Raw genomic sequence first — 20,940 nt, 5'->3', positions numbered from 1 at the left:
CCCGTCTTCGGCCGAGTAACCCTAATTAAAGTCACGGAGATTCAAGACATGCAAGCCACACAGTTGAGGGTACCAGCTAGGAGGGAATTAAATGTCAGTGCGAGGGGGTCAGAGATCATAGGCTCCAGCGATGGGGAATCGGATGTTGTCTCGAACGCGCTCGAGATATCGATCCATCATGAGAACATAATGCAGTCCGGACGAGGCGAAGCGTCGCAATAAGTGCGCATTAGGCTGAGTCTGAAGATATTCCATGCACCAGACGTAGACCCAGTGTAGCTCGCGCTTCAGTTGAACCTGGTTTCTTCCCCTTGCAAGATGCCCAGAGCCTCCTTGACCATGTTCATGCTCAGACACTGCGCGATAGATGCTGCTTCAAGAGCATTGTCATCCACGCCTTTAGGATATGGGTGTGGTCTTCGCCTTCAAACGCCGTTATACGTCTTGAACCACCTTTTCCAAAGTTGACTATCGAACAATGGATGTCAGCTCTTCTTTGCGTAAATTGACAAGTCTAGTGATACATAAGAAATTTTGTGCCACGAACATAGTGGGCATATCAATATATGAACGAGTCATGCACCCTCCCTGCTAGGACTCCATGTTGCCTCATGCTCTCTGCATAACCATTTGTTGCCAATCATCATGCGTTCCATTATCTCATCTATGTTACTGGGCCTTGTGGCTGCATCGCGATCCCTCGCGGCCATCATTCCACGCGACACCTTGACAACATCAAATGCGACAGTCGGGTCTATCTATCCCTTTGCCTGAATGCCTCCTATGCCACTGGCCAAATGGAACCTGGGTGGATAACTTTGCAGTTCGCCCCAACGGGAATATCCTCTTGACCTCTTCCACCCTCAACGGAACAGTGTGGCACGTCAAGCAAACCTAGCTCGATGAGCCCTAGGTCGAGCTCGCCTACAAATTTGATGAGTGGGTTGACCGTCTCATTGGCATTGACGAGACTACTCCTAACAAAGACATTGTGGTTGGCTCGCGTTTTCATTCACCTGAGACCTATTCCAGCCAGGGCGAGAGGACTTTCGCTGCTATGGAGCTCGATTTCACCCAGGCAGAGCCCTCAGCGCGCTTGGTAGTGTGGTTCCCTGAGGCTGCTCTCTTGCAGGGAGTAGGCGCAGCGAACTCAGCGCCTTACCCAAGATGCGGTCCGGATTGTCAGCTCATGGAGCAAGATTTGGTGCTAAGGGCGAAGACAGGTGCTTATCTGATCAAGGGAAGGAAACCGTGTTTCGAGATAGCTGGGGTAAGGGTCCAGACCCCAGACAGCCTGGTCTTTGGGGGATAATATAAAAAAGGTAGTTGAGAGAAATACCCCGACATCGGCCGAGAAAATGTAAGGCGGTCTCGACTGCCTATTTGAGCGCCGGCCGAGGGTGTCGGCCGTTGTTAAGTCCGGCATAGACCGAAAGTATTGCCCTACATACCACAGCTCTGCAGACTAGCATCTCTTAAGATATATGTTCTGGCTGATGATGTCTCAAGAGCGGTGGACTTCCTGAATTCTTCGTTCATCATAGCATCTTCTATTACTCCTACTACAGACTTGAGCCTCACGAAAACATGACGGCCGCATTTCCTGCCGACAACCCCCCAGAGGAAACAGACCCTCCAGCCAATGATCCCGAATCTCCGCTGAACCCATTCAGCAAGAGATTCAATGCGCGTGCATGGGCTACAGGGGTCGCTGAGCTGGCGGCGGAGAGAGGCCAGGACTTCCGTCGCGTCGGTTTGTGCTTTCAGGATCTTCATGTCTTTGGCTATAGCACTTCGACGGACTTTCAGAAGACGGTTGCGAATATCTGGCTCGCCTTGCCCGGGATGATTGCCCGTCGGTTTTGGCCCAGCGCCACTAAGTCAGGGCAGACACGGGTAGACATCTTACGAGGTTTTGATGGCATTCTAGACCCTGGAGAGATGTGTGTTGTGCTGGGTCCCCCAGGGTCTGGCTGCTCGACCTTCCTCCGAGCCATCTCCGGGGATCGCAATGGCATCCATATCAACCAGGGATCGTATTTCAACTATCACGGAATCTCGGATCGTGAGATGCACACAGCTCACCGAGGAGATGCAATCTATACCGCTGAGGTTGATGTTCATTTTCCTATGCTGACGGTTGGGGATACCCTCACCTTTGCCGCATCTGCACGCTGTCAAAGGGAGCTCCCGGACGGCGTCACTCGAAAACAGTAAGTCATCTATGCTCTAAACCTGACTCCGCCGCTTGAATTAATTGCTGACCTACCTTTACTCATTTAGATACTGCGAGCATCTGCGTGATGTCGTTATGGCCATGTACGGAATCAGTCACACCATTCACACCAAGGTTGGGGACGAATTCGTGCGGGGAGTTTCTGGAGGCGAACGCAAACGTGTAAGCATTGCCGAGGCTACCCTAGCCAATGCGCCTTTCCAGTGTTGGGACAAGTGAGTAGCAGACCAGAATTTGGAGCTTCTGAGACTGATGGTGAACAATTCCCAGTTCAACACGCGGTCTCGACGCTGCCAACGCCATCGAGTTCTGCAAAACGCTGCGGCTGCAGTCGGAGCTATTCGGTCAGACCTGCGCAGTGTCAATGTATCAAGCACCGCAAAGCGCATACGATCTCTTCGATAAAGCTCTAGTCCTCTACGAAGGGCGGCAGATTTACTTTGGCCCCGCTCACCGGGCGAAGCAGTACTTCGTCGATCTTGGTTTTGAGTGTCCGGCTCGTCAAACCACCCCAGATTTTCTCACCTCCGTGGCTTTCCCTGCAGAACGCGTCGTTCGTGCGAAATGCAACCCACCTCGCACGGCAGACGACTTTGCAGCTGCCTGGATAAGGAGTGAGGAGTATAAAGCACTCCAGCAGAGCATTGAGCTCTACAAAGCCCAGCACCCAATCGACGGCCCTGACTCTGTCGCCTACAGACAGCTGAAGAGAGCTTGTCAAGCCAAGGGACAGCGCCTCAACTCGCCTTATCTCCTCAGCTATTCCCAGCAAGTGAGACTGTGCATGTGGCGAGGATGGAGGCGATTCTGGGCCGACCCTGGTCCCTCTGTGTGGGTTATGATCGGAAACGTGATCATGGCCCTGATCATGTCCTCCCTGTTCTACAACCTCGACCAGACGACGGCCTCGTTCTACGGGCGAGCTGTTGTGCTATTCATGGCGATTCTGTTCAATGCATTTGCCTCAATTCTGGAGGTGATGACTCTCTATGCCCAGCGACCGATTGTCGAGAAGCAGGTCCGCTATGCTTTCTACCACGCTTCCGCCGAGTCGTATGCTTCGGTCCTGGTCGACTTACCCATGAAAATCACAGGAACAGTCTCGTTCAATCTCGTGTTCTATTTCATGACGAACCTCAACCGGACACCCGGCAACTTCTTCTATTACCTGTTTGTGGTCTTTCTGATTGTTCTCGCCATGTCGGGAGTCTTCCGGTTTATGTAAGTGCACTGTCCCATCTGAGATGTTATGCAAAGGCTAAGAACCTATCAGTGGCGCTGTATCTCGAACAGAACAACAAGCAATGGTTCCCGCCTCGATTATCATGCTTGCCCTGCTCGTTTTCACTGGCTTCGTGGTTCCAATCCGCTACATGCTCTCCTGGTGCCGCTGGATCAACTACCTCAATCCGGTCGCTTATGGGTACGAATCGCTGATGGTCAACGAATATCACGCGCGCAATTTCACCTGTGCGTCATATATCCCAGCCTATACGTCCGCTGGCAGCACGAGTGTAGCCTGTGACGCCGTGGGCGCGGTGCGCGGCCAAGACTACGTGAACGGGGATGCGTATATCGGCTCCGCCTACAGCTACTACCATAGTCACAAGTGGCGCAACGTCGGTATCATCATCACCATGGTGATCTTCAATCACCTCGTCTACTTCCTAGCGAGTGAGTATGTCACGGCCAAGAAGTCTAAAGGGGCAATTCTTGTCTTCCGTCGCGGATTTGTCCCACGATTCCTGCCCTGGGGTAAGTCAGACGTCGAGTCGTTGCCCTCAGGCCCAGTGACAGCCCTACTCGAAAAGCCGAGGGGTGACTACAAGCCCACCCAGGAGCCGACCTTTCAGGGCACCCGAGGTGTATTCCACTGGAGCAATGTGTGCTACGATATCAAGATCAAAGGTAAACCCCGACGGGTTCTGGATCATGTGGATGGGTGGGTGAAGCCAGGCACTTTGACAGCCCTCATGGGGGTATCGGGGGCCGGGAAGACCACTTTACTGGACTGTCTTGCGGACCGCCGCGCAGGGGTGGGCATCTTGACTGGAGAGATGCTGGTTGATGGGAAGCTGCGAGACAAGAGCTTCCAGCGCAAGACTGGTTATGCGCAGCAGCAAGATCTGCACCTGGAGACGACCACCGTGCGCGAGGTGAGAGACAAGCCTCGCCAGATCCACCAGCGCCTAGAAGATCGACACTAACGATCGCTATTCCATAGGCCCTTACATTCTCAGCTCTTCTTCGCCAACCAGAGAGTGTGCCAGAGGCGGAGAAGCTGGCCTACGTCGATGAGGTTATTGAGTTGCTGGACATGCAGGATTACGCCTATGCTGTGGTGGGCGTCCCCGGAGAAGGCCTGAATGTCGAGCAACGCAAGCGTCTGACGATTGGCGTTGAACTGGCTGCGAAGCCCCCATTGCTACTATTCATTGACGAGCCGACCTCCGGGCTGGACTCTCAAACCAGCTGGGCTATTCTCGACCTCCTCACCAAACTGTCCAAGGCGGGTCAATCAATCATCTGTACCATCCACCAGCCCTCAGCCATGTTATTTGAACGCTTTGATCGTCTGTTACTCCTTGCTGAAGGGGGTAAGACGGTGTATTTTGGTGAGTCATCTTCTTCTTAGGGCTAGTTAGCCTCAACGTCAAGCATGACAGGCGCTAACACCGCGCAGGTGACATTGGAGCCAACTCTAAAATCCTGGTGGATTACTACCAGAGAAACGGTGCGAAGCCTTGTCCTCCGAATGCCAATCCAGGCGAATGGATGCTGGAAGCGATTGGCGCTGCCCCCGGCAGCAAATCAGAGGTCGATTGGCACGAAATCTGGCGCTCCAGCCCCGAATACCGCGATGTTCAGATCGAACTGGCACGACTTCGGTCCATTCCTACATTTGATACCCCGAGCACCAGCCGTGATGATCCGGCCTCTTATAATGAGTTTGCGGTGTCAACATGGCGCCAGTTTGTTCTATTAACCCAGCGTACCTTCAAACAGACCTGGCGCACTCCGTCCTACATCTACTCCAAGCTTCTACTCTGCACCGCCACAAGCTTGTTCATCGGCCTCGTTTTTCTCAACTCGCCACTCAGCATCCAAGGCCTGCAAAACCAGATGTTCGCAATCTTCGAGCTGATGAGCATCGTCGGGCAGCTGGTCGACCAACAATTCGCCCACTTCATCGCACAGCGCTCGCTGTACGAAGCTCGCGAGCGACCAGCCAAGACCTACAGCTGGCAAGTGTTCATGCTGAGCCAGATCCTATGCGAGATCCCCTGGTACACCCTTGCGTCGGTGTTCATGTGGGCACTGTTCTATTTCCCCGTGGGGTTTTACCGCAACGCCGACGCCGCCGCCGGCCAGGGCACGGAGAGAGGCGCGCTCATGTGGCTCCTCTTCTGGGTGTTCCTGCTGTGGGTGTCGACCTTTGCGCACCTGTGCATCTCCTGCGCGGGCTCCGCCGATGCCGGGGGCAATATCGCCAACTTCATGTTCGTCCTGGCCTTCTTCTTCTGCGGGGTGCTGGCGTCGCCGGCCCAGATGCCCCGGTTCTGGATCTTCCTCTACCGCGCCTCGCCTCTGTCGTACTACGTTTCCGCCGTCCTGTCGACCGGCCTCGCGAATGCCAACGTGACGTGCGTGGGCAATGAGTTCACCGTGTTGGATCCGCCGTCTGGCCAGACGTGTGGCGCGTATCTGGCCGAGCACATCGCCACGGCCGGCGGGTATCTGCTGGACGCGGATGCCGCGAGCGACTGCCACTACTGCAAGGTGAAGGAGACGAACGCATGTCTGGCCGCGATCCATTCGGAGTACAGCACGCGCTGGCGCAACTTCGGCATCATGTGGGCGTATGTCGCCTTCAACGTGGTGGGCGCGTTGGTTCTGTACTGGCTGGCCCGAGTGCCGAAGCGGGAGAAGGAGCAGAAGCAGAAACAGTAGTGCTCTCAGCATGCCCGTTCAGAGCCATTCGTGAAGAGAACCTGTGATACGGGGGGACATTGGTCAAAATGGCAGAATGCTGATGCGACCGTAGCGAAGGACGCTAAGGACCCCCGACCCTCCGACGGCTCGGTCGAGTGTCAACAACTCAAAGTACAAATTAGCACTATATTAATAGCAGACAAATTAAATATATGTGTATAATTTTGATTCTAGTTACTCTTGTTCATACCATTTTTGAAATGCTAGATTTATCTGCATGCTGCCAGTTTACTCGTAAGTTACCACTACACAGACCGATAAGATAAGAGAAAGGGAAAGGCGATTGATTGATAGCGACCTAATGACGTCCACGGTCCGTCATTCGTCAAGTCAACTCCATGAGGAAAGAGTGCAAGCTCACCGCACCTGGCAGACATCCAGACACACAGCATCAACCGCCCTTATGGCGCAATTTCAACCCACTTCTTCCCTATCGACAAACGCATCAGATTCCAGGATTCCTCGGCATACCGGAAAAGGCAATCAAGCGTGTGGACCGAACGCTGACCCCCTCCCCACTCCTTTGGTGCGAAGAGCAATCGAGGGGGGGTCCAGAATGGGGGAAATGGGCGGATCCTCTCTGCAGCAGGATGGGAGATGACAACGGATCTGGGCAACAACATCATTCAGCTTTTCTTCTTCCCGGTCATCGATCGGAAGGTTGACGCCACAGGGCCCAGCTCATTGACGTATGAGTACTGATTATTTCTCTGCTGATTGTGCAAGGGATTCGGTTGTGGGCATGTAATGTCAGAGTGACATCATGTAGCATGCTCCCATGTACTGCACCGGTTGACGACATGCAAGCTCATGCTATCCTATATAGCCTGCTCAATTGCATTCGAGGGACAGGAGCAGAATCAAATCCCACGAACATAATCAAAGCCCATCAAACCACCCGCATCACATCAACAACTTACCCAAACAACCACCCTTTTCACAAAACACTCAAATCTCTTCATCATGGATCTCCAAGGACAGCCCATCCCCCCCGGCCAGCGCAGCACCAAGGTAAGCTCCTTGTTCCACGGCATTCTCCCCGTGGGCGAGTGCTTCCCCCCGGGGACACCTCCCCCATTCAATCCCTGAGAAACAATGTCCTAACGCGGCAGATATAGGTCACCTCCGACCCCGAACGCTATGAGCAGCCCATCAACGAGCCCTCGGGCCCGGTCACCAACGACTCCCTCGCAGCCGAGTCAGCCACCAAGGGCGGCGCCTACGCCCAGAACCGCGGGGCCCAGCCCATGGGCGTCGACGGCAAGAACTCCACCGTCACCAACACCGACACCTCGAGCGCCCGCAAGATCGACCCCAACCACCGCGACACCCAAGACAAGTACCCGGAGGCCCTCGGCGGCCAGGGCAACTTCCCTGGCGCCCATCTCCCGGAGTCCGGCTACACTGGCGGCTCGACGGCCGCCAAGCAGGAGCTAGGCCTCAACAAGGGCGAGTACTCTGCTGCTGCTTCGGGGAAGCAGCAGCAGTCGCAGCAGAAGAGCACCGATAAGGTCCACCCCCACCAGCACCAGCCCAAGCACCCCGTCGGCCAGCAACAACAGAAGCAAACTGCTGCGGCGCCCGCCAGCGGCAGCGGCTACCAAGGCGGCGTGGCCGGCGTGGCCCCCTCCTACGTCCACGACGTCCTCGATAACCTGGGCAACACCAAGCCCAAGGGCATCAACCTCAAGGAGGGCGACATCCCCGACGACGCCCCCAACGCCAGCTACACCACCGACATCGGCAGCGAGAACGACCCCGGCCGTCTGGCGCAGGGTGGCTTCCAGCTGAAGTCGGCGGAGAGCGGGCCCGCCGGTACCCCCGCCGGCCGCCAGAAAGGCGTCGACAACCAGCAGCCGTTCCAGGCCCTGCAGTCCGACCAGCGCGCTTAGGTAACGGGCATGATGGGATGAAGTTTTACGATAAAAGCGAAGCGGGTTTTCTTCACATGAATTTGTATACTTTGGGAAGGCCTCCTAGTATTTATGATGTTGGGGGCTGTTATGATATTTGCGAAGGACTGGGTCCGTCGCAATTTCTTAACGAATTGTATTTTTAGATTATTGAACGCAAATACGAGACTGCCTAGACACCTTTTTTTTCTCGGTGATTGCTACGTATTGGAGAGGTATATGCCGGTTGCTACCTAGTAGATTTTTGGAAATGGCCTGTTGGTGCAAGACGTTGAGTGCCTCTCTGAATTGGAGATACCGGAGAACAGATAAATACTATGCAAGTTGGAATCGTGGAAGAGAAAGAAGGATAATACATGCCGATTCCCTTGATTAATTCAGTTGCCCAAGGACGAAGAGCTCATCTGGATTGTAGACGATGCTAGCAGACGGCGAATGAGTAATGAAAGATCATCCGAGTCTTGATCGAGGGAGGCTGCCTGCTTGCCTGCCTACTACTACTCAGATCCCATCCCATCCCAAGCCTGTAACAACATACACAGAGCTGGTTGCATGTACACGATTTTCCAATCGAAGGGTGTACGTACTCTGGGAAGCAGGAATAGTTCGAGCCTGGATCATGGTTACAGTGCCAACAAGAGTGGTATAGAGAAGTGATCGTATCTAGACATGCTATCCTACATGCCCAGTCCACCCTCCCTCAAGCAGGAGGCAAAAACGAAGCATAAAGCACCCCCTGAACAAGAGCATACACCACCATATAACTCACCACGAGGCTACTGCCCTTCCTATACCAACCACCACCCTCTTCCGTGGCCGACCCTCCCCGAAGCAGCAAGCAAGCAACCCACACATACCAGATCGGATACCCCGACGCCACGCGCGTGATGATCTGCACATGATGATTGAAGAAGGCAAGCACCGCAATCACGACCTGCGGCACCGCCAGGCTCCGCAGCAGCCGGTCCGTCACGCGAGCTTGCGGTTGCGGTTGCGGTTGCGGCGGTCGCGAGTCCCGCAGCTTCTCGACCGGACTACGCGAGGGCATCCCCGCCCCCAGCGACAGCGACCTCAATTCTCCGTTCAGAGCCTGCCATCCCGACGCCAGCAGGATGGCCAGCATGGGGGCGGCGAGGCCGAAGAGCGGGATGTTGGATACTGTCCAATACCTCAGAAATCCATTGTCCCTGTTGTACATAGATGAGTTAGTCGGCCATTGAGGGGGGCGGGAACAACTGGCATTGAATGGACAAAACGTACCAATAGTGCTCCTGCACGAAGCTATAAATACTCGGCAGGGTCCTCCGACACCACGCCCTCGGTTCCCGGTCCGTGCAAAACTCCCGGTAGGCGAAGTACTGCGGGAGGACGAAGCCCAGCCCCGCGCAGACCCCGGCCGTCCCGACAGCGAGCAAGCGGCGCAGTTGCGCGAGTGAAACACCCTGCTGCGACAGCAGGACGAGCTGCCGCGCCGCCTCCTCGAAGAGCGGGAGGCCATTCAGCAACCCGTTACTGCGGAAGGTCGTGGCGACGCCATACAGCACCCCGGACAGAACGAGCAGCGTGTCGTGTTGACACGAGCGGGAGCTGGCCGCCAACGAGGAAGAGGCGAAGCTCTTCACAAACAGCAGCGAGCCGCTGAAGCTCAACAGGGCGTAGGCGCTCTCCGCGCATGGCGCGGACAGGAACGCCCCCGCCGGCGACACCACGTGCAGGCAGGCGGCGAGGAGCGCGACCCTGCGGCCGCCCTGCGCGCCGCGGAAAAGCGCGCAGACGAGATGGTAGAGCGCGATCACGGACAGGCCATGCGCGGCGTGGGAGATTGCGATGCCCACCAGACTCGCGTTGAAGGCATAGTCCAGGATGCCGAGCTTGCGACAGCCTAGGGAGCTCGTTAGCCAGGAAGAGTTCTGGAAGGATATTATTGTTACGGTACTAGTGGTTGGTTCTATAGCCCAGGAAACAGTACCATTCGCCAAGACATGGATTAGTCGATTGCATCCGTAGCCGAAGGCCCATTCTTGCTCGAAGATGTAGCCCCGGTTGGCAGCGTGGGTGTAGTAAATAGCATCCCAGCGGGTCAATTTGGTCGATATCGTTTCCAAAATGGCTGGTAATGGGGCTTTGGTCGGATCACTGTTCCAATCAATCAGTGTGGTCGAGGTGTCGTACCCGGGCCCCGGTGTGAAGGCAGCGAGTAGTAATAACAGGCATTTCCACAATATGAAGACAGCTAGTAACGATCGATGAGGGTGACTAGCGTCCACCCAAAGCATCGGCGCCATAGTCACTGCGTGGTTCAGAATATTGGTGTGATGGGGTTCAAGCAGATGAAGATGCTCAGGAGCAGATCCGCTGCACGCCAAGCCTTCCCACTCCCGTAATGCTTCCATTGCACGCCCTCGCACTAAGAAAAATACCCCTTAAGCAACAATGAACCTACATCATGGATGGAACTAGCGTGGATCATTAAGAATGAGCGAGTCCGGTGTTGCCCCACGCACTTTGAATGAAAAATGGCAAGGCTGAAAGGTCGCCAGAAGGCTTACTGAAATAATCTTGGAACTACCGCCTCGTAAAAAGAATCATATCTTGTCAGTCAATTGAGTTTAATTTTGAAGACATCCTGCCTTTTTTTCATACACCATTTGCGAACGCCGGATTTTGCAACGGACACGTCATAAAAGATCAACCCATATAAGCACGTCCCAAAGGCCAGACCCCAAAGACATGCACTGCCTTGTCAGGCATCAAAGTGGAACTGTACAGCCATCGCAAGTTGACAAGACAAAACAAAAGAAGCCATATAGATCAAGGAAATAACGGAAAAGAAATCACCCCCGATGAACCTCTACAGGTTCACCCGCTTCAGCTCCTTCTGAGCCAACTTGGCCAACTCCTCATACACCTCGGTGAAGTCCTCACCTTCGTCCTCGCCCTTCTTGCCCTTGGAGGCCGACTTGGGCACAACCATTACGACACTGGTGGGGCGTTTCGTGGCGGCAGAGTTACCGAGCTCGGCTCGGGATGTGACGAAGACATATGGGATGCCGTGGTCCTCGCACAGGACGGGAATGTGAGAGATGACGTCCATGGGCGAGATGTCGGCGGCAAGGATGACAACGCCGTTGGGGACGGCGATGGTAGCGTTGGCGGCGGGGATGGGAGATTTGCGGAGGGCCTTGACGACTTCCTTGACACCACGCTTCAAGCACTTGTTGACAGCAGCTGTTCGAGGCGTTTCAATTAGTATATGGTAAGGCAGGAACGGTCGCGCTGATCAGTCGAAATCTGCACTGATTCCCGGGCTCATCTATGTCCACAAGACCAGAGGCCTAGGACTCAATGCATGGTAGAGAGTCTGTGTTGATCGAAGGCAGATGCTCTTACCTTTCTTCACGCTCTTCAGAACCTTCTTGGCCTGCTTGTCCTCAACCAGAGGCTGGGCGAAAGGAACGAGGGCGCCAACGGGGTTGCTGTCGACATCCATGACCTCAGCCTCAACAACACCAGTGACGGTGGCATCAGCAGGGACAGCCTGCTCAATGCCCTCCAGAACCTTGGTGGTGAGCTCCTTCTCGACGGCGTCGGCGAGAGCGGTCTTGTCCTTCTTCTCCTTCTTATCCTTCTTGCTCTTGGAGATTCCGTCCTTCTCCGCGCGCTTCTCCTTTCTCTCGCGCTTGTCCTTCTTGTCGCTCTTGTCCTTGGCCATTGTGAATATTAGACCCCGCTTCGAGGATTTGATGCTGAGTCCGGGAAAGAGGGGTTGGGCGAGGGCGAGAGAGAGGGCGATGGGCGTGGGGGAGAAATAGTCGTCCGGTCTTTTTGCTGAAACCCGCAAAAATTCGAAATCCATTCAAAATTTCGGCGCTAGTCCTATTCTAAAGTGGGAGCTTTCGCGGGCGGTGAGCGGCTGAGTCAGCACCGGTGGCCGTGGTGCGTGGTGCAGGTGCGGATGCCGATGTTCATCGCCGCGCATGCAAACCCCAAACAAATGAAGTACTAGTGGATGAGCTTTTGAGTGATGCTTGCTTGTACTTCCCGTCACCAGACTGGAGGTCAGGCCTATGCATATCTGTGATCCCTAGCATTGACTGTGCTGTGTTGCTGTCAAAAGGTGAACCGTCCAGCCAGGTTCGCTTGGCCTGCTTCTATCCTTCAGTGTACGTCCAACCCTTCGTCGCATGACATAACAAGAGATTTCGAGTTAACGGAAGACGTTCATAGATGGATTCAAGACGAAACTCGCGTGCAGCATGGGGCTCTCCCCCACCTGAATCCCCTTTGGCTCTCCCTCCAGCTCCGAGTGTCTTTCAGCTATCGAGTCGTCTGGCAGAACCAGCTCACCCTTCGAAACCAGGTGAGACCTGCACCCCCTCTACTATCGCACGGAATCCTGACCTATCGTCCTCCAAAGATACCGAAAAGGAAGAACTGCGCGTCCAGGTAAACACGTTAAAGTATGAACTCGAGAACTTCAAGCAGGAGCGAGACTTGATGGTATTGCGCCATGAGAAAGAGCTGCGGGAATTGCAATTGAAGGCAGATGCGGATTTCCGCAAAGCCCAGGTACGCTCACCCCTTTCAGTCGACGGACGTGTTCTTCATGGCTAATTTGTTTTTCCTTGGGGGGATCGTGCTTAGGTAGCAGAATCGTCCAGTCACCGTGCCAGCCACAAGAGCGAGACCCTTGCGAAAGAATTGAAAGAGGCTCAGGACGCCGCACTCAATGAGAAAGCGGAGCTGGAGCGAAGACTTCGGACTCTCCAAGACCAGAACCAGTCCCTGCAGGAAGATGTCGACGATACCAAAGCGCAACTGCTCGACCAGGAACGACAGTCCAAATATCAGGTCAACGAGTTGGAAACGATCCGGTCATCGCTTCAAAAAACACTCGAGGAGCTGCAGAACGACCTGCAGACTGTACGAAGTGATATGAATACCACGCAAACAAGGTTACAGGAACGAGAAACGGAAGTCGCACACCTGGAATCGGAGAATCTCCGGCTGAAGGCTGAAGGCAGCGACACGGAGGCACTGTCTGTTCTCAAGCGGGAGCTGTCGGACCAGGTCAATCACATCAGAAACTTGGAGACTACAAATCGTGAACAGACGATCGAGCTACGTCACCTGCGTAAGGTGCAGAAGAATGTGGAGGTGGTAGAGGAGCAGAAGCGATCGTTGGAAAATCAGCTACAACTCATGAAGGGCGTGGAGTCTGAGCTAGGGACCGTTCAGATCCAGATGCAGATACTCGAAGACGAGCGACGGTCCTGGACTAGTCTCCTACAGGGTAACGACCAACCGGCTGAGCTTGACTCTCCGGAATCGGTTGTCAAAGCTTTGCTACAGGAACGGATCGAGAAAGCCACCCTTGTCGACAAGCTGGGCAGCATTGAGGCCGAATCCCTGGAGAAGGAGGAACAGATCCGAAGCCTGGAAGCCGAAAAGACCACCCTGCGGAAGGAACTCGAGACTGTTCGCGCTACCGCCTCTGCAGCCGGCGGAGCCACCGCAGACAGCCGTGCTAAGGCCCGCCTTGAGAGGCAGCGCACCCTCGCCATCAAAGAGGTCGAGTATCTCCGCGCCCAGTTGAAGACCTTTGACACCGAAGAGGAGACCATGAATGCCGAACAGAGCCAGTTCGACCAGCAGAAATCCGAGCAGATCGCCACATTGGAGAAGCTTGTCGACGAGTACAGAGCCGAACTGGCCAAGGTTCACGAGGAGCTCTCCCAGCGTGAATCGGCGGCAACGCAGCAGCAGCAGCAGCAGCAGCAGCAGCAAGACGAGCCTCGCGGCGTCAAGCGCCCCCTCTCACCGGCCGAAAGCGACGCCGAGAGCGAACGCCTGTCCATCCTGTCTCGCAAGAACCGCAGCCTGCAGGACACGCTCACCAAGTCCGAGCAGGCCACGACCCTCCTGCGCAAAGAGCTGGAGGCCGCCAAATCGCAGCTGCGATCCCTCAAGGCCAAGTCGCGCACGCGCATCCTCGAACTGCGCGACAACCCCACCGCCGAGGCCGAGAACCTGAAGATGTCGACCCTGCGCATCCTGAAAGCCGAGAACCAGGATCTGCTAGCGCAGCTCCGCGGTGGCGGCAACAACCACAATGCAGAAATCAAAGTCGTCCCCGTCAGCACCCTCGAGAGCATGAAGCTCGACATCCAGGACATGGAGCGGGCCGTCGCCGACAAGGAGAAGCGCATGCGCCGCCTGAAGGAGATCTGGACCGCCAAGTCCTCCGAGTTCCGCGAGGCGGTCGCCTCCCTCCTCGGCTTCAAGCTGGACTTCCTCCCCAACGGCCGCGTGCGCGTGACCTCCATGTTCCATCTTTCCCCGGCGTACCGGCACGGTGACCGGGATAGTGGGGGCTCGTCATCGGACGCGCAGGGACCCGGCAGCATGGGTAACGGCGAGGAGAACTCGATCATCTTCGACGGCGAGAATGGGACCATGAAGATCTCCGGGGGTCCCAACAGCCTCTTCGCGATGGAGATCCGTCCCCTGGTCAAATTCTGGGTCGAAGAGCGCAAGGATATCCCCTGCTTCCTGGCGGCCATGACCCTGGATTTCTACGATAAAACGACCAGGGCGGCGCGCATGTAGATTTCAAACAATCTTTGCAGCAGCAGTAGTAGTGCACACTCTTCCACGCCCCATTCTCTCTCTCTCTCTCTCTCTCTCTCTCTGTATATGTGTGTGTGTGTGCATGTTTGATTAGCTCGATAGCTCAAATGATTCCCCCGGCACAGGCATCACTGGTGCCATGTTTGTTATACCGTTGCAAACTTCTCATGATCCGTGGTCGTGTCTTTTATCACGAATTAGGGTATGTGTAGATGCCATGCCCGCAATTTCCGTACACTAGTGCCTAGTGCAAGTCGAATACACACCCTGTTGAGCAGAGTCACAAGAAGCCCCGGGGAACTAGCTTGTAGAATAGAATCTAAGGTCTCAAGTCGATATGGGTAGAACGTGGGTGTTCATGGAAGAAGTATTACACCAAAGAGACAGAGCACGACGTAGAACTTGAGCATTGAGCATTTACAAGGCATTAGACATTTCCACTTATTCTGACAAAGGAACAGAAGGAGGGATGATTTTTTTACACCACCACGAGTCCGGGAGGAGAAGGAAACGAAGCTTATAAAGGAAAGGAAATGTTGAGGGAATAATAACATGGCAGACAGAGAGGACTTTGACATAGTGAAAAGATATAAGGAAGGGAAATTAGAAAACCTGCGCTGTGTGGTTGGTGTGGTGACTGTACAGGTACAGGCGGGGCAAACACAGTACGAACACACACCAACCATGTACATACAGTCCTGCAACGGCATGGAATATATTCCAATAGCTGTGCGCAATAACCGCGAGATGCAGTGCTGGGCATCCTATGCGCCACTTCGGAGACACTTCGGGGGGTTTGGCTCATTGTACATATGTACTGAAGACTCGCACACCGCGGAGTCGTCACGGACGCAGACTTCAAGATGAGACATACTTAGCTGCGACCAGTTTGCGCAGAGTGGGGACTCTGTTCCATTCGGAAGACGAACCCGCATCCGCAGTCGGCGTTCCTGAATCCTCGTCCGCAAAAGGATCAGTGCTCTTCTGTACGCTTTGCTCGGGTGAAGAAGCTGTGCTGATTCCTAGTTGGGCCCCATCTTCGATCCTGTGCACCTCGAATCTCGCATCCACTTTACCCTTCCGCGGCCCACTGGTTCCGGTCGAGAACCGAACGAGAAACTTGCCATCAGATCCTGCTGTGACATCAAGTTCAGGAAGCCTCCAAGTCACCGCCGATTGCTTGCGTCGGAACGTGGCTCCCGTGTTGGGGTACATGACAGCAGCTGTGGCATGGGCCACCTCTCGGTCTTCAAGAGGGGATGTGTCAAGGTTGACCGTCAATAATAGATTTTTGACGTTGATCGAACTTCCCTTTGGGAATGAAGGGTTGGCGGAGTAGAAGATGATTACACTGGCCTGCATATCTTCGATGTTCCAGACTGGTTTGAAGATGACTGGGCAATAGCTCGAAGCATTCACTGGATCAAAGTGAATCTGGTACTTGAAAGCCACGGTCGGCGAGGGGCGAGTAATGCCACTTAGGTTGATTTTGTACTGGCCTCTTTGCTCATCCGATAGCCCCTTGTTCTTCTCTTCGCTGACAAAGTGTGGGTTAGCGGCTACCTTTTCCAATATTTGGAAGTTGTCGAGTCGAACTCGAGCAGTTTCTGCCGGCGTGTCGGGAATAGGGTTGTAGGCAAGAGCAAGTTCGCCGATAACGTGGGTCTTTGTTATGGCTCCTTCAGAGAACCATGCACTGACGGTATCTATTATCGAAGCATTGAGACCAGGTCCGTGAAGCTCTGGGTGGGCGACAATGCCCGATGCGCTGTGCAATGTATGCCCCGAGCGAATCGACGTGGTGTCGGAGAGCGTATGGTCATCTGTAGCGGCAGTGGGTGAATGGACATGCCTCGAAGGCGCTGAGGGAGAAAGTGGCACAGGAGGATCAGATGCTGAGGGCGAGACAGGGTTCTCGCTTCCGGGGACGGGATTAGGAATGAAAACCGTGTTGCGGACGTCACGCCGGCCGCGCAGAGTACCTGCATTGCGCCTCGTTCCCGATTGTTGAGCTCGCTATGCAGGGTATTAGCGCCTCTTCAACTACGCGGTATTTATGTGTCCTGTACTCACAAGTCTAAGTTGGTTGGCCATATCATCCATTGCCTGCTTAGCCTGATCTTCATCCTCGAAGATCGGCTGGTCTCGGATGGTCAGATTTATGCCACTTTCTTCCAAACTGCGATGATATTAGCCTGCAATGAACTTTTGATCAGCATGGCGCAAATAACCTACCCAGCCGCTTCTCTTTGAGCCCGTGTAATCTCGTCGATGGTATCTGGCCGCTCCGAGAAGCCCTCCGAGTCTACTCGTGGCTGGACAAGCTATCAGTGAGGATCTTTTTGGGCATTTCCAGGTGCGACTTACTTCATTCGGTACGGTAGAACTCGCCTCGTTAGAAATCTCATGAGGGGTTTCCCCATTAGCCACGGCAGGTGCTGGTTGAGAGACTGGACCAGATGCTGATCTATTGAAGTCTTCTTCGTGTTCGGGAAATTCTCCTGGAATATTCAAGGATCCAGAATGGCCCTCTTGAGTACTCAAGGCGGTGCCGGGACGATCAGATCCTTCTGGCGGAGTCTCCGGAATCTGCAGATCGCGCGAATCCCCTCTCTTGAAAGAAGCAAATGGGCTTCGGTGTTTCTTGTCTGAGAAGAACGGACCACCGCCGGAAGGCTGTACAATACTCCGACGTCGATTCATCACCGTTCCTAGTCGTTTCAATCCCCCGAGAGGAGTGCTGTGGCGAGGCTCAGGAACTAGGGTTGACCGATTAGTTTACCATGCCTAGAAACATCAGGCTCCCTCGCAGCCGAGAGTGAATACTTACCGGGAGGCGCTCTGGCTGGTCCCGACGTTTCCGAGCGCTGGCTGGCAGCATCATCCTGAAGGTGCGGTGGAGGAGAGAGCGGGGCTACGGGAGGAGGGGAGGCGGCCTGCTGTCTCCGCGGAGCAACTGGTCGTCCGCCATTAACTTTTGCCGCGAATGTTTTGATTTCGTCTGCTGTTTCGACGTTGAGGAGAACATTGAGACAGCTCTCAGCCGCCTGACGGCTGCGTTCCACCTGATCGGACTCATGGGTCTCCAATTGAGTCAAGACGTCCCTTAGATGATTGAGGCGACTTTCATCTGCCGCCTGCAGCTGTTCAAAGACAAACGGGGCCCTTGAGTCCCATTGCTGGATGATCTCCTCGGCAGCAGCCACAGCACTGGCTAGTTTGTCGGCGCCCTTGGGGCCCTTTTCCCTGGCCTTCTCAACCTTCTTCTGCGCCGTCTCGTAATTCTTCGCCAACGCCGCAAGGTCACTCTGGATTCCAGGCATCGATGATAGTTCACGGCTTTTGCTGTTGTATTCCCGCAGAGGTCGTTCAACATCCTCATCGATCTTTTGCGCGAAGGTTTCGTGGGAGAGCGCTATGGATTCAGTAGCACTGACGATGCGTTGCCATGGGATCTGAAATACGCTGCAGTGCGATGTACATGTTAGCTTCCATAAGCTTGAAACGTGCCCGGGTGGCCAGCATTACCCTAGCGCCGCTCCATTGTCTAACTGTGGGCGATGCGCAAGCTTTCTTAGGCCTTGAGCATATACTTCTTCAATGCGTCGACGTTCCTACAATTGACATCCCCACGCGTTAGACCGGTACGTTCTAGGAAGGAAGAGGGTTAAGGAGGTAGGAGGTTCCTTACCTGGAGCCAGTCCGCAATGTCCGCATTGATTTTGTTTATGGTGCGAATGCGCTCGTTAAGCACATTGGTCGCCTGGCTGGGCTGCAAAGAGGCCTGTATGTAGAACAATGAAACCGAATATCAGCTATTTGTGCGATAGCATTGATTGTGGTATAGATTTGATTAGGTGGGGGCTGGTTGGGGCATGGTGTTGCAATGGAGATTGATCGTACCAGCAGCGCCGGATACTCCTGCCGAGAGAGGTCCATTACTTCTCATAGATCACAGCTGCGAGGATACAAAATTCGGAGGCGCATAATAAGAGCTAGCTCAAGAGGAATTAATGAGCATCAACACGGTGATTGTTTGGAAGCGACGGAGGGGAGGGAAGCCGGAGGAGCCGACAGGCGCGTTAAGGCACAAAAGCTGGCGGTGGAGTGAGGAAGGGAAGAGAAGGAGACGGACGGGGAACGAGGATGGATGGTGATGACGATGACGGACGGACTGCAACGCCCGACGAAAGGCCAGGCGGAGGAGCCGAACTGGCCGAGTCCGCAACAGGCAACACACTAAACCACTTCTGACCAAGTCTAGCTGTCACATGTTCCCCGCGACCGCCTGAACGCTTGAACGCTCGATAGTTACCGTACGGCTCTTACCGTCGACTCAAGGTTCATTCAGCCGAAGATTCGGTCTGGAACAATCCTCTTCAACACGTTCTGTGTTTTGTATTGGATACTCGTTAGGGACGAGCTCCGCTTCATTCGCATACAAGTCTATTTCTTACTAGCACTTCTGTTTCTAGTTCCCTCAATCTTCGGAGACGAGGGTTCAGACAGCAATGGAGTGGAAGAGAGATCTAGGCTTCTCCGAAAGATTGACGGCTATTCAATCACTGTATGCATTCAACTGCTCTTTCCCAGACTCGTACTTATTTAATATAGTACCACTGCCTTCCAGCGAGCTTCATCCTCCGCTGCATTCACAGAGGCCCAATCCCAGGCGAGGAAATGTGAAAACGAAGCTTATGATCAAGCTTCATCGCGTGTCAGTTCTCTCCTGCTATGGTCATTGCTTCCGTTTCTCATTGTTGAGTGCGTAGGAAGAATATGAAAGGCTTTGCCAACAGGCAATTGACGCAGCAGATACCATCGACTCGGTAGCCCGTCTTGATGACTGTCAAGATCAGCTTCAAGAGGAGTCAGACAAGTCTGATCCAGGTCATGGCGAGGTGATTGGTCCATACCAGTCGTGCTTCCATCATTTTGATGGTCTTCACTCGACTGTCTACAAATCGCGGCGAGCGGACAACACTGTCGTCGCGCTCAAAGTACTCATCCCACACATGCTGGCGCCTCCACACCACGCCACACGTGAGATTCAGCTGCTGCGTGATGCAGCCCGTACCCATGTGATTCCATTGCTCGACACACTCAAGCTAGACGGAGGACGCCTGGCTTTGGTCTTCCCCTTCATGAAGCATGATTTCGAGCAACTGCTCCGCCGGGGCGCATTGACGGCGACACAGACAAGATCTCACTTGAAAGACATGTTTCGTGCCTTGGCACATATACATTCACTGGGGATCATACATCGGGACATCAAACCATCCAACATCCTCATGGACTCTCCCGATGGGCCCGCTTACCTGGCAGATTTTGGCATCGCTTGGAAGGAGGGAACTAGGGACTCGGAACCAGCCGATGAGAAGATCACAGATGTAGGAACCACCTGCTACCGGTCACCGGAGATCCTTTTCGGCTTCAAGGGCTACGGAAATAGCCTTGATCTTTGGGCGGCTGGCTGTGTCGTGGCCGAGGCCTTGTCCGTGGGACATCATCAACTGTTCGACTCGGGACCAGTTGGTAGTGATCTTTCCCTTATTCAGTCAATCTTCTTTACATTGGGCACTCCGGACGAGAGCACTTGGCCGGTATGTCTTCAACCCATCTGCTTCCATCTTTCACGCCACCTTTCACATCATAACGAGCTGACGTTGACAATAGGAAACAAAGTCTCTTCCTGACTGGGGAAAGATAGAGTTCAAGAAATATCCCGCCAAACAGTGGGACGAAATCCTCAAAGGAGCCTCGTCCAAGGGGCGTGACTTGGTCAGCAAACTTGTCCGATATGAAAGCTGCGAGCGACTCTCTGCTGAAGAGGTACGTCTTCCAGGACATCAGTGTCTGTCTGTTATTAACCAGCATAGGCGCTAAACCACCCCTACTTCTCAAATGCCTGAGTTGTTGTCTATTTTGCCGAACATCCCCTGCACACTTGACCTTGGTCCGCAAGATGTAGGTATATGTTGCTTAGTCGACCTCTGCCTGTTAGCCAGTTCTCAGGATTGTCGATCGTCATGTGATCGATGATTGCAGAGCAGCAGGATCCTGGCCCACCTCGGCAATTCATCTGCAATGGATGCAATCCCGCAAGTTAGCAAAACTGTGGCACAGGCCTGTGTCTCTGAGAACGATGCCAGGCACTCATTGGCTGGC

At 54.3% G+C, this 20,940-nt stretch overlaps 8 protein-coding genes across 8 annotated transcripts; 5 read left to right on the top strand and 3 right to left on the bottom strand.

The window, feature by feature from the left end:
* Positions 1–1,587: 1,587 nt before the first annotated feature.
* On the top strand, positions 1,588–6,200 carry BO66DRAFT_432221 (ATP-binding cassette transporter; the record flags this gene model as incomplete). The annotated part of the gene is made up of 6 exons (XM_025650630.1): positions 1,588–2,213; positions 2,284–2,451; positions 2,507–3,457; positions 3,510–4,392; positions 4,461–4,851; positions 4,920–6,200. 6 exons carry the CDS (start codon positions 1,588–1,590, stop codon positions 6,185–6,187), a joined length of 4,287 nt encoding a protein of 1,428 aa, XP_025498897.1. The 3' UTR covers positions 6,188–6,200.
* A 206-nt stretch (positions 6,201–6,406) lies between these two features.
* On the top strand, positions 6,407–7,043 carry BO66DRAFT_217220 (uncharacterized protein). Its single transcript, XM_025642641.1, has one exon. The coding sequence runs from the start codon at positions 6,568–6,570 to the stop codon at positions 6,892–6,894; it is 327 nt and encodes a 108-aa protein (XP_025498896.1). The 5' UTR covers positions 6,407–6,567; the 3' UTR covers positions 6,895–7,043.
* BO66DRAFT_217221 (uncharacterized protein) lies at positions 7,044–8,317 on the top strand. The gene is made up of 2 exons (XM_025642642.1): positions 7,044–7,240; positions 7,348–8,317. The coding sequence occupies exons 1-2, from the start codon at positions 7,193–7,195 to the stop codon at positions 8,119–8,121; spliced, it is 822 nt and encodes a 273-aa protein (XP_025498895.1). The 5' UTR covers positions 7,044–7,192; the 3' UTR covers positions 8,122–8,317.
* Positions 8,318–8,842: 525 nt separating this feature from the next.
* On the bottom strand, positions 8,843–10,433 carry BO66DRAFT_384114 (DUF409 domain protein; the record flags this gene model as incomplete). Its single annotated transcript, XM_025646083.1, has 3 exons — positions 10,112–10,433; positions 9,403–10,024; positions 8,843–9,329 (listed from the first exon to the last, which is right to left on the bottom strand). Exons 1-3 carry the CDS (start codon positions 10,425–10,427, stop codon positions 8,843–8,845), a joined length of 1,425 nt encoding a protein of 474 aa, XP_025498894.1. The 5' UTR covers positions 10,428–10,433.
* Positions 10,434–10,736: 303 nt separating this feature from the next.
* Positions 10,737–11,977, bottom strand: BO66DRAFT_395688 (L30e-like protein). Its single transcript, XM_025648276.1, has 2 exons — positions 11,533–11,977; positions 10,737–11,370 (listed from the first exon to the last, which is right to left on the bottom strand). The coding sequence occupies exons 1-2, from the start codon at positions 11,852–11,854 to the stop codon at positions 10,994–10,996; spliced, it is 699 nt and encodes a 232-aa protein (XP_025498893.1). The 5' UTR covers positions 11,855–11,977; the 3' UTR covers positions 10,737–10,993.
* Positions 11,978–12,148: 171 nt separating this feature from the next.
* Positions 12,149–14,913, top strand: BO66DRAFT_384106 (coiled-coil domain-containing protein MAD1). Its single transcript, XM_025646082.1, has 4 exons — positions 12,149–12,305; positions 12,370–12,502; positions 12,560–12,711; positions 12,787–14,913. Exons 2-4 carry the CDS (start codon positions 12,370–12,372, stop codon positions 14,749–14,751), a joined length of 2,250 nt encoding a protein of 749 aa, XP_025498892.1. The 5' UTR covers positions 12,149–12,305; the 3' UTR covers positions 14,752–14,913.
* Positions 14,914–15,630: 717 nt separating this feature from the next.
* On the bottom strand, positions 15,631–18,908 carry BO66DRAFT_462718 (uncharacterized protein; the record flags this gene model as incomplete). The annotated part of the gene is made up of 8 exons (XM_025652392.1): positions 18,676–18,908; positions 18,464–18,556; positions 18,301–18,386; positions 17,603–18,237; positions 17,140–17,531; positions 17,008–17,087; positions 16,846–16,951; positions 15,631–16,788 (listed from the first exon to the last, which is right to left on the bottom strand). The coding sequence occupies exons 1-8, from the start codon at positions 18,709–18,711 to the stop codon at positions 15,631–15,633; spliced, it is 2,586 nt and encodes an 861-aa protein (XP_025498891.1). The 5' UTR covers positions 18,712–18,908.
* A 375-nt stretch (positions 18,909–19,283) lies between these two features.
* Positions 19,284–20,684, top strand: BO66DRAFT_334645 (putative cell division protein kinase (Ctk1); the record flags this gene model as incomplete). Its single annotated transcript, XM_025644214.1, has 5 exons — positions 19,284–19,339; positions 19,387–19,489; positions 19,545–20,375; positions 20,449–20,604; positions 20,652–20,684. The coding sequence occupies 5 exons, from the start codon at positions 19,284–19,286 to the stop codon at positions 20,682–20,684; spliced, it is 1,179 nt and encodes a 392-aa protein (XP_025498890.1).
* Between the last annotated feature and the right edge of the window lie 256 nt (positions 20,685–20,940).

Source organism: Aspergillus aculeatinus, assembly GCF_003184765.1.
Source record: "Aspergillus aculeatinus CBS 121060 unplaced genomic scaffold BO66scaffold_68, whole genome shotgun sequence".
Classification (NCBI taxonomy): domain Eukaryota; kingdom Fungi; phylum Ascomycota; class Eurotiomycetes; order Eurotiales; family Aspergillaceae; genus Aspergillus; species Aspergillus aculeatinus.
The sequence above is the reverse complement of the archived record's forward strand: the minus strand, read 5'-3'. Positions and strand labels throughout refer to the sequence as shown.

What these genes read in the sequence shown, in the direction of transcription:
- BO66DRAFT_217220 (XM_025642641.1), top strand. Translation starts at nt 6,568, where the DNA reads ATGAGGAAAGAGTGCAAGCTCACCGCACCTGGCAGACATCCAGACACA.
- BO66DRAFT_217221 (XM_025642642.1), top strand. Translation starts at nt 7,193, where the DNA reads ATGGATCTCCAAGGACAGCCCATCCCCCCCGGCCAGCGCAGCACCAAG. An exon ending in CCGGCCAGCGCAGCACCAAG is followed by an intron (nt 7,241 to 7,347) that starts GTAAGCTCCTTG and finishes CGGCAGATATAG; the next exon opens with GTCACCTCCGACCCCGAACG.
- BO66DRAFT_395688 (XM_025648276.1), bottom strand. Translation starts at nt 11,854, where the DNA reads ATGGCCAAGGACAAGAGCGACAAGAAGGACAAGCGCGAGAGAAAGGAG. An exon ending in TCTGAAGAGCGTGAAGAAAG is followed by an intron (nt 11,371 to 11,532) that starts GTAAGAGCATCT and finishes CGCCTCGAACAG; the next exon opens with CTGCTGTCAACAAGTGCTTG.
- BO66DRAFT_384106 (XM_025646082.1), top strand. Translation starts at nt 12,370, where the DNA reads ATGGATTCAAGACGAAACTCGCGTGCAGCATGGGGCTCTCCCCCACCT. An exon ending in AGCTCACCCTTCGAAACCAG is followed by an intron (nt 12,503 to 12,559) that starts GTGAGACCTGCA and finishes CGTCCTCCAAAG; the next exon opens with ATACCGAAAAGGAAGAACTG. An exon ending in CGGATTTCCGCAAAGCCCAG is followed by an intron (nt 12,712 to 12,786) that starts GTACGCTCACCC and finishes GATCGTGCTTAG; the next exon opens with GTAGCAGAATCGTCCAGTCA.